Source organism: Helicoverpa armigera, chromosome 3, assembly GCF_030705265.1.
Source record: "Helicoverpa armigera isolate CAAS_96S chromosome 3, ASM3070526v1, whole genome shotgun sequence".
Taxonomy (NCBI): Eukaryota; Metazoa; Arthropoda; class Insecta; order Lepidoptera; family Noctuidae; genus Helicoverpa; species Helicoverpa armigera.
In genome coordinates, this window is record NC_087122.1 from 10,461,199 (window position 1) to 10,478,238 (window position 17,040).

Consider the following 17,040-nt stretch of genomic DNA (forward strand, 5'->3'; position numbering starts at 1 on the left):
CTGTCATGGTAAATAGGGATGGATACCTATAGCGAGTAGGTAATGTTGTAAGGTAGTTTTGCTTCACGAACTTGAACATTTAAATTATACTAAGACAATTCCTGGTTCCTATGGTAATGTCCCAAATAAATAAATTGAGAATAAATGATAATCGCTTGATTTAAAAACAATAAAGAGAACATTACAATTATCGACGCTCCACAACAAAAATCCAATTCCCTTTGTCCTCTTCCCAATGAAATGCTGAACCACAGAGTCGTTAGCGTTCTGAAGCTGTGCCCGTTACTACTGAAGCCAATTAACAAAATCGATCGAGCAATTTTAAAATTTACACTAACCTACTCACAAAAGTAACAAATGCAACAATCCAACTTGTAAATTGAAAGAAAATTCTCTCAGACTAAGGAACGAAGTAAGGGAGTAAGGAACGAAGAAAAATAAACACGAAAACTGTGCAAGTTTACTTCGTTGCAACTTATCTAGTTAAGCCATGTAAAGTCGAGCTATTTCTTACAGGGCCGCGGCTGTCAGCAGGCCAGACGTGCTTATTTACTGCGCGAAGGGTTAAGTTGATCATTAACCCTGCATTTGCTGAGTCGGTCGCCATTTTGTTTTGTACAAACTTGTGGAGACGTACTCGTGAACTGAACTGAATGACTCGCGGTGTGGAGTAAATTCTTAAGCTAACTTTAGATTTTATATTAACTGGGTCGGTTTGGAGAGCGTAATGAGGAGTTGGTAGTTACAGTTTATTTTGAAAAGATTTTTTTCTGGAAATACATTAGGTTTTGGAAGAGCTCAGTGCTATTAATATCACTATTAATATCAATATTTCAATGGCTATTCAGAAGATACAACGAAACCTTTTCTTCTTCAATATTTTTCTGGAAACGCATAACTTAAAATCTGGAACGTGTTTTCTCTGAAATTGTCACAAAAACTCAAAATCTGTTATAAAATTTTAGTTGAAAATGTTTAAGATAAAACGTTGTCATAATAACATTGTTTTACGAGACTTCGGTGTGTTAATATTTTCTGATATGGGTAGAAGTGTTCAGGCTAAGTTTGTTCTCCTGTTTATTTAACACTCGTCTCGGGACTTGTAAAATACGAGCCAGTGATCTTTTGTGACAACTGCTGTATTCAGATTTATGGAAGCATGAATATGAGTGGTGTTTACAATTTTATAAATGTTTGGAAGAAAATCTGTGAAGATCTTGTGGAATGTAATTGAAATATATGTACATTTGGAGTTCTTAATACTGAAAGCATGATCATGTTTTCAAACTGATTGTAAATAAAAGCGATAGCAATGGATTTTAGTTCAAACTATGACGTAAAAGTACCTAATGGATTTACAATTGACCAAGCGAAAAGCCGAGATTAAAATGTGAAATTATTTCACCGCCATTTAATTACAGCATTTAAAGCCAACCTTTTAAAATAGTCGAACGAAATGTCCTTTTATTCTGTTTGACTATCATCGGCATTAATACAATCACCGGTTTTACAAACGGAATAACAATTGCGTCGGAGGTGGGTCCGCTTAATTTGACAGGCGGGTCTCTTTGCTACGTTCATTAGGACCACACAGTAAGAAAATAAGCGGATATGCCATAACGCATGTAGGTCAGCCTTCTTCTGGGTCAGAAATGTACATTGGGCATGATCAAAAATATCAGTTACGAATGAACTAATTGGGTGTTCGGATTCGTTGAGACATCTGTCAACGATTTTTGTTACTAGGAAAAATGCTCGGGTTCAAAGCAGGCGTGTAAGAGCGGAGACAGCAACGTTCCTCGTCCCCCGCTCACCCGCATTTTGGCGCGCTACTTTATTAGGTTATTTTCCGGTATGGCACCTCCGCTAGTCATTTTGTTCTCCATGATTAGGACGCAGGCTCATAGCGCTTTGTAGGGAACGCCAAAGGGGCTATTGGGTATGACGGTGCTCCTGTGCGAACATTATGCTCTGTAGTATCTCTGTTATCGATAAATTCTGTATTGAAATTGGAGTTTCTCTGTGTAAGTGACAGTTGTTAATAGTTAACTGCCAGGTGGAATAGATATCCCTTATTTCAACAAGCGTGTGATATGTAGATGCTTAATAGTATACTAGTATACACTACAGGTGCTTATGAAATGCTAAATGATAATGATATTCCGTTAAGTATGTAATGAATACATAAAATAATGGTACAGTCGACTTCTATTTTCTTTTAGTTTTTCATACATAAAGTGAAATATTTGAACACGAATCTAAAAATTCAAGAAAAAGCCGGTCCATAAGATATTTTGGCCTAATATTCATTGTCACATTTATGAAAACAACATCTTCATCCGTTCTATAATTAACTTAATTAAATTATTCACTCGCATAGGTTTGAATACGACGCAACTGCACGCAACTTTTGCCGTGTTAAGTGCACGCCACTGCACCGTTTTGTCCAACTAACTTGGAAACTTGCTAAGTCTTCATAACTAAGCTCTTCGTAAGTAACCCTAAGTATTGTGTGTACATAATACGATTGTAAGTTCCGTAGAACTAACTTACAATACTAAGAACAAAAGGTAGAATGTTCTGCTGTATATTTCTAGCATTTTTCATCGTGAAATATTGAGTTAAAAGCAAAGAGTGGTTCTACGAAAATTTTATGACAAAATGTAAGAAATTGATTTTGCGCACGACGACTGTTATTTCTGCTCTGCTTATCTTTAGGGAGACTAGATTTTTGCGTCAAGACAGCATTTTGTATTTTAACAATAATTTAATGTCTACTCAGCAAATATTCCTTAAACATATACTTTAGTGTTACTTGAGAGCTTTATAGCAGCGACAGCGAAACGCAAATTTTGTAAGCAATAAATAGCATTTAATAAAGAGAAAATTAAATCATATTAACATGTAGCAAAAACCGCATAAAAGCAATTCTCATTTAGGGTGGAGTTACGAGTATGGTGGAATTTAGGGTGAAATACGCTAGAGATGTCACTATCATCCTGACGACGAATTAAACCACAATATCTTTATCCTACAATTAAAGTTATAATTAAATATAATTTATCGTTTCTGAAAAGAGAGCTTTTTTATCAAAATCTAACATTAGAAGTAGGTATAATGTATAATGTGACAAGATGTGGCTTGTTGTATAACGCGAAAATTTTCTACCACCACCAAAGAGGAATGGGTTATCTATTCAAATGTAATTTTATATGATAACTGATAACCTTCAATCTAAATGATAGCTAAACTTCAGTCTCGAATTTACTGTAGTGCTGTTAACCAACTGTAAGCTGTATCTGAATAGGTACTACATACCTATTCGTACGTATTCGTAAAGGAGCTTCAAACCGATGCGATAGGTACTCAGACCCAACCATTCGGACGCAAACAATAGATATTGATCACAAGAGCAGTTTGCGTTGCGAAGATCCTACCAAATAAAGTGGTACTCGTCAACGATATGAATGCCAGTAGTAGTTAATAGGTAGGTAACTATTAGGTATTACAGTGAGAAAATATTTGAATATAACAAACTAATTAAAAAACCTGCGTTTGTCGTGGTTTGGGCATGTAATAAGACGGTGTGAAACGCATGTTACAAAGAGTGTGTCTGATATGAATGTGGAAGGATAGAGAGGCAGAGGTAGACCGAGGAAAAGATGGATTGATTGCCTGCAAGAGGACATGAATCAGAAGGGAGTGGATGTTAGCATGAAGCCTGACAGGGAGGAATGAAGAAAAATACATATTGTTCCGATCCCAAATAACTTGGGTATGGGACAGGAAGAAGAAGAAGAAAACTCAAAAACTACTCGACCAATTTAAATTTTTCTGTAACCATTACCACGCTACACTAAACTGGATTAATAAAAGTTATGTTTTATTTGGGTACGGGAAGTAGTTTCACTAAAAACAGCCACAGTTACTTACTAATAAATAAAGTAGACCTTTAACTAAGAGTATCATAAACACTGTTCAAACAAAATTTCACTGATGGCCGCCTGTGTGAGTTTGTAGCACATTTTGTTCTAAATATTTCGCCCGAGGCCCGGCTACATTCCAGGCACTATAGGTGTGCTTTTAATTATAAAACAGGGTTCAGTCTATTCTTAATTAACGCATGGGCTTGGGTACGCCATTAAAAGTAGGGTATACAATGTTTTACACCTCATAGTAGCTGTTTTTTAGCTCTTTTCTAGGTCCCGTGAATTTACTTTGTCCATTTTCGAATTTCACCTTCTTTTGTTTTGGTATTTCCTTTTGGCTTAGGACTTAGATAGAAGAGCACAATATCATTCACACATGTACCTAAGCGTACCCAAGCGTTAAGAGTTAAGTTTGTTCGTTTCTACTTTTCGAAGGTCTTTTGAACTTAAGTAAATACTTAGATTATATAGAATTATCGAGAAGGTTCTTATATCATTCAGGCGAAGGGTAAGCTCATAATGTACACACGCCCACAAGGTTTAAAAATAACCGTTCCTCCTTTTTTCCCTGAAGACCTTTTATAATTAATTCTATTTATGCTCAGTTTGCGTGGGATAAGCGTTCACACGTCTCATGCTCAAGATAATTCATCATCTGAGTAGGTACGAGATCGTCACTTATTTTATGTGTAACATAGAAACAAATCGAGAAGGTACGTCGTGTTCCTGTAGTAAAGACATTATTAGTACGACAGAGACTTATCTTTTATGTGACAAATCAGATTTTGATGTTTCCAGAACATTCCTTCTGAATGAAAGTCACAAAAACGCGCCCATGTCGATCTTGATCACATTTTTATTTGACATAACGAACTTCCTTACAGCCCTCCGTCCCAAGGAACCTTTACAATTTCCGTTTCTGTAGGCCTTTCGTAATTTCTTCCAATTTTTCACCGACCTGACGAAATTTTGAAGTACTGTGATGTTTTTTTCGAAGAAAATTTCTTCTGAGTATAATCTGTTACAAATAACACGGCATGGAAAAACTTGGGCGATAACCATACAATATTGGTGACTTTTATTAGTATTTTATGCGGATATGCAAATAAGTTCTCTGTGGTGCTTGGAAATATTTTTATTGGGTAAACACCTACCAAGTAATACAAGTTTCCTTAAGATACTCTAAATAGCAGTATTGGGTTTCGATTTATAGCAGTTTAAACGAATAGATAATTGAGTGAATTAGAGACGACTTTATTAAAATTGCAGGCAATTATAACAGTGCTTAGTGAATATGGCTACACTCTTATTTATAGCTTTTTCCAATTCACTAATAAAATATACACTTTTGTCTCTTTATTACTATGAGATCTAACCCAGCCAGATGCAATAGAATTTCAGTGTAATAACAACAGAACTGCGACCTCCAACCACCCAACTCAATTAAAAGCTGATGTGTTAGTATAATTAGTTCGACTGAAAGTGATGTGCCAATTAGTTTTCAAAGCCATTTGCGCTAAACGTTGCATCTAATAACTGGATGCATTAGACCACATTAATTGACTGGCTACTAACAAAGTCTATTGGTTTGTTGGTACTTTGTTGCGTTTAACGTGGACAAGGTAATAGACACATGTACGTAATGAAATTGAAAACGTTGTCGTGTAATTTTAACTTTTTGAACTATGTAGTTTGAAGCGTGAGTAACATTATTTATCAGGGTGAGTCTGGATGAACGCGTTACCTAGGTCATTATTGTATTCTTTTGGTTTAACTAAGTATTAACATTTCAAATGATGTTCCAACAGTGATAGCTTGTTTTTACGAATACGATGTTGTGCAAAAGTCTTTCTCCACGTTACTGAAGAGTCGTCTGAAGAGTCGAAGGACGCAAATATTTGTTAATTTTTCTGTAACTATAGATACGACTAATCATTTTACCACCTCAATGAATATCGATAACAAAGCAAGTGGAGCATCCAAATGTGCGCCATTATTCAGCTTTTTACTATGGGATATAAGATATAATGTAATATATATTACATCTTGAGATACAATATTTTATCGCTCGTAATACATTTTGAAAACATATTTATAGTTTGGAATGTAATATATGATGTGAATGTACATATGTATTATAGCACGGGAAGAAATGTACGACGAGTGATAAAATATTATATCTCAGAATGTAATATATATTACATTATATCCCATAGTAAACAGCCGGCATTACACAGCTCGAAGCAGTCACTCAGATGCGTAATGAATGCAGTCAGACCGCTGCAGCTATTCATCATGGCGGCGCGACTGCCGAGGTAATTACTTCACACCACCTTTTTGTGAGAAGGTATTATAGAATTTTATTGTAACATAATTTATCAGGGTGTTCACTTTTCTGTTGTGTAATAGAAAAAAGAACGTGGTTACCATCAATTGTTGTGAAATAATTTATCAGATTGATAGCTTGATCAGTAATTCAAGAGAAAGAGTCTGAGTATGCACTGATGAAGACAGATATTTGTCATCTTTTAATACAAAATGAAATGAACGGATTTAGATAACATTTAGCCCAATAAAATTTATTTCAGTATCAATGAACTTCATGTACGACGGAATACAAGGTTATAATTACTGTGTGCAGCTTCTGTGGCTAAAAGAACTTGAGCTTGAGGAAGCTTGTGTGAAAATTGAGAGGAAAAGCCAAAAGTAATTAATTCTCTACAAAAAGCGACAGGTATGACATATGAATTGATACCCTCCTTTTTGGGAAATCGGTTAAAATATTGCAGCTTTACAAAAGTAGGTTTAGAGACACCTACATAATTTCGGCACCCCTCTAATAATATCCCTATCCCTTTAATTTAGACTATCACAATTGTTTAGCACTATGATAGAGTATACCGTCACATGTCATGGCAGGGGTGACAGCTTGCAAGCCCAGCGCATATTACAAACACAATAACTGGAGATAGTTGACGACCCTATTTCCCGCATGTCACATCTATTCTAACTTTTCATACGGCTGAGACCGCTGTCTGATGGGGTATCGCGCTTGTTTTAGTTTCAAGGGGTGACAGGGCAGGGCTATAACCATGTTCTACTAAGAAGCATTGAACATGGGTATGTACTTATACTTATAGGTCCACCAGTGGGTTATGGGCATGTTCTCAAATATAGAATGTATAGCTAACTCATCTAAATACATTTTGCAAGTCATTGGTTATATTATCTTAATAAAGTCCGATAGATTCACGATCCAAATTCGTCACAACCTTCAGCCAAGCAGTTGAAAATTTGGACCATTTCAGTTATGAATTTCAAAAGTAAAACTTGATAACAGAAACCAGTGCTAACGATCACTCCGCCTAAAAGATAGTCATACCTAAATGTCGGTGTTTAGACTTTCTTTGATAACTCGATACTTACCGATAAGATATCTGGCTCCTTCATTTCAAAGAAACCGTCTGCCTTCTAAGGCGGCGGCTTACTTTCATAATCTGACTTGAACACGCGAAAAATACGTTATCATTGTTATCTTGCAAATTAAAAAGTATTATACTGCTGTCGGCGACTTATAGTTACGGATTAATTGGGCAATGCATTGCTGTGGTCTACATAGATATAGTTTGAAGATAAAGTAATTTTTTTAATAGCTTTGAATAGATTATTAACCTGGTTTAAGGAATAGATGTGGATGCAGAAGCTTATAGTGATATATATATAGTATAGATTGAAAGAGATATTTTTTTTTAAATTGAGCAACCAGTCTCATAGTGTTAGTAACATTATACTTACAAACTACATATGTTAGTATATTACATAGTAATGAGAAGCGGTATGTAAATTATGCCTGTGCATTATTCGTAGCTCGTGCATTTTAAAATCTTAGACCAGTGCGACGAATATTGTGAGGTAGTACATATTTACGTGTATAAAATGATACCTAGGATTTTTTTGGGAGACACACATTAATAAAGGTGTCTTTTGATAATAATCAAGATTACGATCGCAAGACCTAGATATTATCACTTTAATTAAAACTATGTCATAAGTCTCTAAACAAATTAATAATCATTTACTCAATGTTTCTTCGTCTGATTAAAGAGATTTTTATCAAATATCATAATTAGATTATCACATTTCTGATGATTTTCTGATAACATACCAACAATGCAATCGTGAATATTGTAATGTATAGTATTTAATTATGTTTACATAAATTAAATAATTTTATTATTAAATCGCTAACAGGATACGTACAAAATATTTAACGATATATTATTATTTATTCAAAATCAACGTCAGTTCTCTGTGTCCGTTTGTAAATTCATGAACATTTATTTTGGGTTCATGTTATGATATGTCTATTAACCTATAACCTTTCTATTAACCTGTAATGATAGCTGTGTTTGTGATAAATAAATAAAATCGAATTTGAATTTCATTGAACATTATTTTATGTATACCTACTAAAACCGTTACATATTTAGTTATTACCTGCATAGATTTATTATTTTGTTTATTATCGTAAACTATATTATTACTACTATTATTCAAAAGGTCACTGACCTTCTTCCTCAGGCCTCATAAGGCCTTGTTCCGCGGCTCCACCATCCTGATCTTGTCCTGAAGACAACTTCATTTTCCCACAACACAGCGCATTAGATAAACAATACAAATAAAATAAAACTGTTCGTTTACGTTTAAACAAATCTTATATATACAGGTTAAAGTAGGTTATCCTTTATCGTTATAGATGCTCATGTGACTGATAATGAATGAGTAAACAAAAGACCAATAAAAATGTAGTTAAAGTAAATAAATGTTTGTTTGAAGTGTTTTGAACTGTACGATCGATTGCACCTGATTGGTGAAAAGTTTCTGATAGTGGTGCGTTTGTCATTGAATTTTATGGTTTGATAATATGAGTGTTTTGGCGGATTTGCATTGTGTAGACGGAAGATAGACGGTCTTATAATAAAAGTGATGCAATCAAGAAGTTCAGCAAATATTAAAAAGGGTGTTGGTTAAGTCCAATTCATTTTGAGTCAGTTTATTTATGAAAAAAATAGATTTTGAATACTAAATTAATACTGAAAATATCTACTGCAAAATATGTTAGTAGTATGATATACTTATTTATTGTTTCAGACCTTTTAATTTTCAAACAATTGTTCTCAATTTCCTTCTGAAAGGCTAGGTTAGCAAAACCCCGATACAATAGTGACTATGTAGCAAGTAATAATTTATGCGCTGTCGCCATCATTATTTATGCTAAAGGGTTGGTGGCAATAATTTATCATAATAATTGACCTACTTAATATTTGGACCGCAATAATTTCAATACAAGCCGCGATAATTAAATTTGAAAGGTTTGCGTATTGAATTATTGCCATACCGGTGAGTTCGATCTCTCTTATCGATACAAATTATGAAAAAAAAAACTTAAGTTCAATATCTCTTATTTACTGTTATCAAACCGAGCAAACCACACCTAGTTAAGTAATAACTTTGTGAACGATTAATCGTATAAACTTGAAGTGTTTCTTCATTATTTAAATCGTTTTGAATGCCTTATTAGATATGTTGCTGTATATATTTTAGAAGACGATGAAATAAGAAACACGATCTACAAGATGCACTTGTGAAGACATATTAGAGTTACGGAAAGTATGGAGAGTCACTAGACTGGTCAGAATTAAATATTTGTATTATTCAGAAAAAGTGTAAATGTAGAAACTTCGTGACACTCTTTTTTAATTCACTCGAAACACAAAAATGCTTTTTGCAAACAGGAACATTACAAGTGGTTTACTGGCGTGTTTTACTACAATTCTACAAATGTAAAGTACATTTAGGGAAAATTCAAGTACTTAGGTAATAATTAGTTTGAGATGTGCAATACTTATTTACATGAATAGAAGAAAAAGAGAGGGAAAAATTATTTTTAAGCATACACAACCAATCTTACCTGTTGATCTAAAAACTAGAGGTGTATAATTTCCATTTTGTGCCCCACTATTCTCATCCATGTGTAAATATTTTGATATCCACTTCACAGTTCAACACTAAGGTCACTTGGGAACACAACAAACTGATAAGAAACACTAAAAAACTATAACTAATTATCTTTATAATAACTAATTATCTTTATAATTAGTTAAACTAAATAATGATTTGTGCACGTTCGCCGGTAATGGCAGATGATGAACTAAGAAAGTATAGTACTTAATCGCTTCTTCGTATCTGTGTCAATATTTATTTAAATGTGTTGTACCTACTGGCGTTCTTTACTGTGAATCTTGATAAAAAATACTCGTAGGAACTTGGTTTGTAAATAAATACTTGTATTTTATTCTTGTTGTTGAAGAATTGTAGGGAGCTAGGGTGTGATTAGTTTGATAGCTTGTATTATTTTTGCTTTAATTAAATGGAATATTTAAGCTAGCTTTCCTTTCAAGAACTTGTTTGTATTAACATGTCTTTCTTAATTCAAGAAAACAAATCTGTGTCATGGATTCGTAATATAAGTCCATAAATAATAAAGAGCCCTTCATTAAAACTTTACCTGAATTTCATGAAGATTCATCAAAATCGCCTTAGCTTAATCAAAAGTCATAACAAACAGACACACACCTACAAGTTACTGTTGTAAATAATGTCTATAGAAAGTGGATAAAGATTTCTACTACATTCATTGAAACACCGTCATTGCAGTAACATCTTTACCCTCCAGACGAGATAAGATAAATCGGATTTACATTGCGTCTTTTATTAGTCCTTACACAATCTCAAAGGGTGAAATAATACTCAACAGACGGATTAGAATAAATCCTTACCTACTGATATTATAAACGCGAAAGTAACTGTCTTTTATTTAGCTTTCGTGCTTCGAGTCAAAACTATTAAAATCAAGCCTTTTTATAGTTCCATCTTTTCCCGTACAACAACTAGTCTGTACCTACAATATACATCATATGGTAGTAAGTTTTCATTTCACTGAATATCTGTAGTGTTGCGGGGTACATGCTAATTCGAGTGTTTTATTATTTTAGGTTTCAGCGTCCCAGAAGGATTGGACCTAAGCTCCCCTGAAAAATCAGTTATTAGTGTTATTATATGAACAAGTACCTATTCACCTTTGTTGTGAAGATTATTTTTATCATCGGTACTAACAGCGTGCCAATCATTGTATGCAACTAAATAAAGGATTTAGATTAGTATGAAGGTAGCATTTGACATGTTGCTGACGAAGTGACAAAGGTACAGACAAACACCTGAAATAACACATTTATTTATATCGATCCATCCTAGCTTATCCGTGCCGTAGCAACCACGTTCCAAAGAAATTTCTTCCCCCACCAGGATAATAAAAAGGCTTGTCCTTTTTCAAGTATTAAACTATCTGTGTAGCAAATTTCATTTAAATTGGTATGCTTAGTAATTTTGGCGTGATCGCTGATACTAGACAGACTGATAGAGTACTTTCGCATTTATAACACTAGTAAGAAAGTATAATGAGGATAAGTTTTAATAACTAATTAAACAAATGCCTATCGTCTCATCTAATCACCACTCACGCTCATCTAATTCATCATCATCATCATCTCAGCCATAGGACGTCCACTGCTGAACATAGGCCTCCCCCTTTGATCTCCACAGATACCTGTTGGAAGCGACCTGTATCCAGCGTCTTCCGGCGACCTTTATAAGGTCGTCTGTCCACCTCGTTGGTGGACGTCCTACGCTGCGCTTGCTAGTCCGTGGTCTCCACTCCAGCACTTTTCGGCCCCATCTGCCATCTGCTCTGCGAGCAATATGGCCTGCCCATTGCCACTTCAACTTGCTAATCCGGTGGGCTATATCGGTCACTTTGGTTCGTCTACGGATCTCCTCGTTTCGGATTCGATCACGTAGAGAAACACCGAGCATAGCCCTCTCCATAGCTCGTTGAGCGACTTTGAGCTTTGAGATGAGGCCGATAGTGAGAGACCACGTTTCGGTGCCGTAAGTCATCACTGGTAACACACATTGGTTGAAGACTTTCGTCTTGAGGCACTGAGGTATGTCGGACGAAAAGACATTGCGTAGTTTCCCGAACGCTGCCCAGCCGAGTTGGATTCGGCGGTTGACCTCTTTCTCGAAGTTGGACCTACCTAATTGGACTACTTGTCCTAGGTAGATATATGAGTCAACAACTTCGAGTACCGAGCTTCCAACAGAGACTGGGGTGGGCTGAACATGGACATTTGACATAATTTTCGTCTTGTCCATGTTCATTTTCAGGCCCACCTGTTGTGAAACTCGGTCGAGGCCCTCGAGCATCATACTGAGTTCCTCCATCGACTTTGCCATGACTACGATGTCGTCGGCAAACCGAAGGTGAGTGATGTATTCGCCGTTGATGTTGATGCCAAGTCCTTGCCATTCCAGGAGCTTGAAGGCGTCTTCCATTGCGGCGGTAAACAGTTTCGGGGAGATAACGTCCCCCTGTCTTACGCCTCTTCTCAACGGAATCGGCTTCGTGCTATGCTCCTGTACTCGGACCGACATGGTGGCGTTATTATACAAACACTTCAACACCTCGATGTACCGATAGTCAATATGGCATCGTTGGAGTGACTCAAGTACCGCCCATGTTTCCACCGAATCGAAGGCTTTCTCATAGTCCACAAACGCTAAGCATAATGGCAAGTTATACTCCTCGGTCTTCTGTATAACTTGCCGCAGCGTATGGATGTGGTCTATGGTACTAAAGCCTCTTCGGAAACCGGCTTGTTCGGGAGGCTGGAAGTCATCAAGCCTGTGTTCGAGACGGTTCGTGATAACCCTTGAAAACAGCTTATAAACATGGCTTAGAAGTGTGATGGGTCTGTAGTTCTTCAACAGGTAGTTGTCACCTTTTTTGAAGAACAACACCACCCCACCCCTGCTCCATGCTTCAGGCGTTTTGCCCTCGGACAGGACGGAGTTAAAGAGCTTCTGGAGGACTTTAAGTACCGGTGTTCCACCCGCTCTCAGAAGCTCTGAAGTGATTCCGTCCTCACCCGGCGCCTTGTTGTTCTTAAGCTGCTTCAGGGCCATCCTAATCTCGTACAGACTGATGTCCGGGATATCTTCGGTATAATGTCGGGACAGCTTGGCTCTTGGATCTCCTGCCAAGCTGTTGACGGGCTTTGCGACCGAAGTGTATAACTGTCCATAGAACCTCTCAATCTCGCCTAAAACCTCTGCCTTGGTCGACGCTATGCTGCCATCCTCCCGTTTCAGCTTAGTCATCTGGCTTTGCCCAATAGACTTGTCCTTTGCGAACACTTTGGAGCCTTGGTTTCGCTGTATGGTCTCTTTAACACGATTCGTATTAAAGAGACGCAGATCGTGTCGCAAGGACTTGGATATTCGTCTATTGAGCTGCCTATATGACTTCGCGTCGTGGGAAGACTGCAACTGTAGCAAGCGTCGTTCAGCCATGAGGTTTAAGGTTTGGTCGGTCAGTTTATGAGGCCTATCTTTACGGCAAGGTCTAAAAAACTTAGCCCCTACCGTGCGGACAGTTTCCACTAGCCCGTCGTTGATCTCGTCCACTGACACTAAGTTCTCGAGGCAAGCAAAGCGATTAGAGAGCTCGAGTTGAAAGCTTTCCGGGTTTTGAATATGGGACCGAGTAGGTCGGAGCGTAGACTTCATCAGACTGGACCTTTCAAGTTTAACATTGATATTCAGTGAGGCTCTTACGATTCGGTGATCGCTTCCGGTTTTTACCCTGTTGATCACAGAGACATCACTGAATATCCGTCTCTTGTCGGTCATGAAGAAGTCTATCTCGTTTCTCGTGAAACCATCGGGACTCAACCAGGTCCATTTCCTGTGAGGCGGCTTCTGGAAGAAAGAGTTCATCATGAAGAGTTCCTCTTTCTCCAGAAAGTCAGCCAGCCTCTGTCCCCTAGGGTTCCGTTGCCCATATCCAAATTGCCCCACTCTCAACTCATCACCGCTTTTCTTGCCCAACCTAGCGTTAAAATCCCCCATAACAACAGTGAAGTGGGTTTTGGAACTATGTATGGCCCTACTTACGTCCTCATACATAGTCTCCACCTCATCATCGGAGTGTGACGAGGTCGGAGCGTATACCTGAATGACCTTCAGCGAATATCTTTCGGATATTCTGAGTATTAGGTATATCACCCTGTTCGACACACTGTCGATGGTTGTTATGTTGTTTACGAGGGACTTGTGAACGAGAAACCCGACACCACCTTGGGACTTTTGGTCGCCCTCCCGGTAGTAGAGCAAGTTACCAGACTTCAGGGTTACGGTGTCCTCTCCCTCTCTACGGACTTCGCATAACCCTATAATGTCCCAATGTAACTTGCTCAACTCCTCTTCCAGCTCGCAGATCTTTTCGTCAGTCCTCAATGTGCGTATGTTGTGTGTTACCAGGGCCAGTCGTCGTGGGGGTGGGTAGCCGGATCTCTTCCGGAGATTCTTAGCACCCCCTGCTCCGCCGTTACCTTGACCGCTACCCGCGCCAGGGATAGCGGAGCTGCCGGGGACTGGGGGCCTGGTTTCTGTGCTTCTCATTGGGGGGTAATTGCCTTTAATCGCCACGCTTGGCAGGCGGGTTGGCGATCGCAGTGAGGGTATGCAGTACGCGGAGGACGCTGCTGCCCGACCTCCGGTTTGTCCCTTAGTCGCCTCTTACGACACCCACGGGATGATTTGGGGGGAGCGCAATTCTAAGCCGGCGTCCCACGGCAATCTAATTGCTTCAAGCAAATTGAAAGCACCATGCAATATAATGCACCCAACTAGGTACTAACAAGTGAGCATCATTCACGTTCAAACGATAAGCTGACAGTCACATGAGTCCAGTCATTGACCGAGTTTATTTACCACAGTCGATTACTATAGCTTGATCGCTATCTAAATATGTACTTACTGACAACTCGAGTGGCCGGCGTTGTGTATAGTTTGCACTGTTATGATAATTTTGTAGGCGTTATCACGTTTTTTTTTTGCTTGTCGGCACAGTAGTGAAAGGGGATTTGTGAGTGATAACGTTGATATCATGATAAACATTTCTCTCGCTTTTCTACAAAGGAAATAAATGGTACACTTAGAAGTGGTAAATCTGGGCCAGATACTTTAGAATTAGTTGCCAATTTTTTTGCGAATTTGCATAAGTAGTTCTCTAACTTGGGTATTCATTCATAGTTTTTACTGTAGGTTTAAGTTTGTGTGTCTCTTGACCGTCTTTGTACAGTCGCTTAGTGATATTTCATCATTAGCTGTCCCTTATAACATTGAATTGAAAAACATAACTGTCGAAGCCTGTTCGTATAGGTACTTACATCTCTCTGAAAGCAAACGTGACAACCTATTCCGTATATTCCGTACCAACATATTAAAATCCGCGATTGGATAAAACCAATCCATACAATTTGAAAGGCCAACAGTGGAGCGTGCTTATCAAAGGGAATCAGTGCTCATGAATATGACTGAAGTGCTGCCAAGTTGAGGACATTAGGCACGTCGCCACTGCCATGTCGCTGATAATGGCCGATCATTTTATTAACAGCTTTCATTCAATGGTGAGTTTGTTTAAGCCCTTTTAACTCTGTACTCGGTGAGGTGAGGTCGCGGGTAGCACGATTTGGATTTGGTCCCGTCTTGAATCCTGGCCAATACTTTGTGCAGCCAGATAAAAAGTAGTCGATACCCCACTCATTACTGTTAATTGACCCACTGATACTGAACCAGTAGTATCTGAGATAGAGGGCTCCATTAAACAAAAAAAAAAGTCTTTTAGTGGCCTACTCGACATTTAGATTCAGAAGTCTTGATTAAATATGTAGTACCTATAATCTTGTACTTACACGATTAAACTACCGAAAGTCTTATGTCACAATCACAAGCTATTTAACACTAACAAATAGTTATGGAATCTTTTATTTCCCTTGACAAATAGATTCGTTTGTGTTTTATTTTTCAATTTATCTTATCTCGACTGACCTGACCGTGAACCGAAACTGTGCATGTGGTATAATATCTATTTTACATGTCAACATTGTGTTTCTTTTATTTACATAATAAGTAGGTATAACATTTTGCTGATTATCCAGAACGTTTGAACTACTACTGACTACTTTCAAACTCATATTTCTGTTCGGCGATACTAATGATTTTTATGGGTTTCCTAACCTACAATACATACATATGTATGAGCATACAGTGACACTTTATTATGCTAAAGCCAACCCGATAATTGAAAACCGAACTCCTAAGCTCCAAGACTAAGCTCAGCTTACGTTAACGAATAACTAACAAAATAATATTGATTTGGATAACACTTCCAGACATTGCTCAAGATATAGGTACACAAATATAAAGCTGGCCTAAGAATACCTAGTTCCCGTAAAGAAAAGCTCTAGTAGATGACGGCTCTATCCATAAGCCGCGATTACGATTACTTTGTCCTAAGGTCCGCATTGCGACGCAAGTCCGCGGCTGTCATTCACTATGTCCATACAAGTCTGACATTTCGCGACATACGTCAAATACGAGGCAATGGGCACGGCCGACATGCGAGCGAGATGCCCGCTTTTATCTCTGACCGATTTTCATCCGACAACTGACGACTTTTGTCAAAGCTTTGTGAAAATCAAACTTCACATCAAAAAACTAATCTAGAAAAAACATACAGATTCTCACACTCAGTCTCTGGGGCATCGTAAGTGACTTTGAAGCCATATAAGGTGGGTTAGGAAGTGGTATGCCCGAGTTATGTAACTCTGATGAGATTTGTCGGAGAAAATCTAGTGGCCCAGGGGATTGGAGGCCGAGAGGCGGTTGCTGTATTATGAACGGAGAAACTAGACACGTGCTAACTAATGGCAGTCTGCTGCAGTATCTAGCTTTGGTGTTTAAATGATTTTCTTACTTTTGGCTGGCTAATATTATTATTAGCACATATGGCACAACAGGTCATATTATTATCTGGAGAACAAATACTAATGTGCTTAGTTCAGCAAAAAGTCATGGCCGAAACCCAAACACGGGCCAACAGCGTTAGTTTTGGGGCCACTATAATCCTGCTCAATAATAGGTAAGG

General features: G+C 37.8%; 1 protein-coding gene across 11 annotated transcripts in view; it reads right to left on the reverse strand.

Annotated features, from left to right (window-relative positions):
* Kcc (kazachoc) overlaps window positions 1–17,040 on the reverse strand; it is a 466,160-nt gene that overhangs the window by 84,683 nt on the left and 364,437 nt on the right. The window contains exon 1 of one of the 11 annotated variants that reach the window (XM_049836562.2): window positions 9,901–10,039. The exons of 9 other annotated variants lie outside the window; for them this stretch is intronic. In XM_049836562.2, the coding sequence (XP_049692519.2) occupies window positions 9,901–9,961 (61 nt within the window). In that variant the 5' untranslated portion in view covers window positions 9,962–10,039. Of the gene's footprint in view, window positions 1–8,498; window positions 8,658–9,900; window positions 10,040–17,040 lie in introns of those variants that run through there. One more of the 11 variants, XM_049836561.2, reaches the window with a different exon arrangement.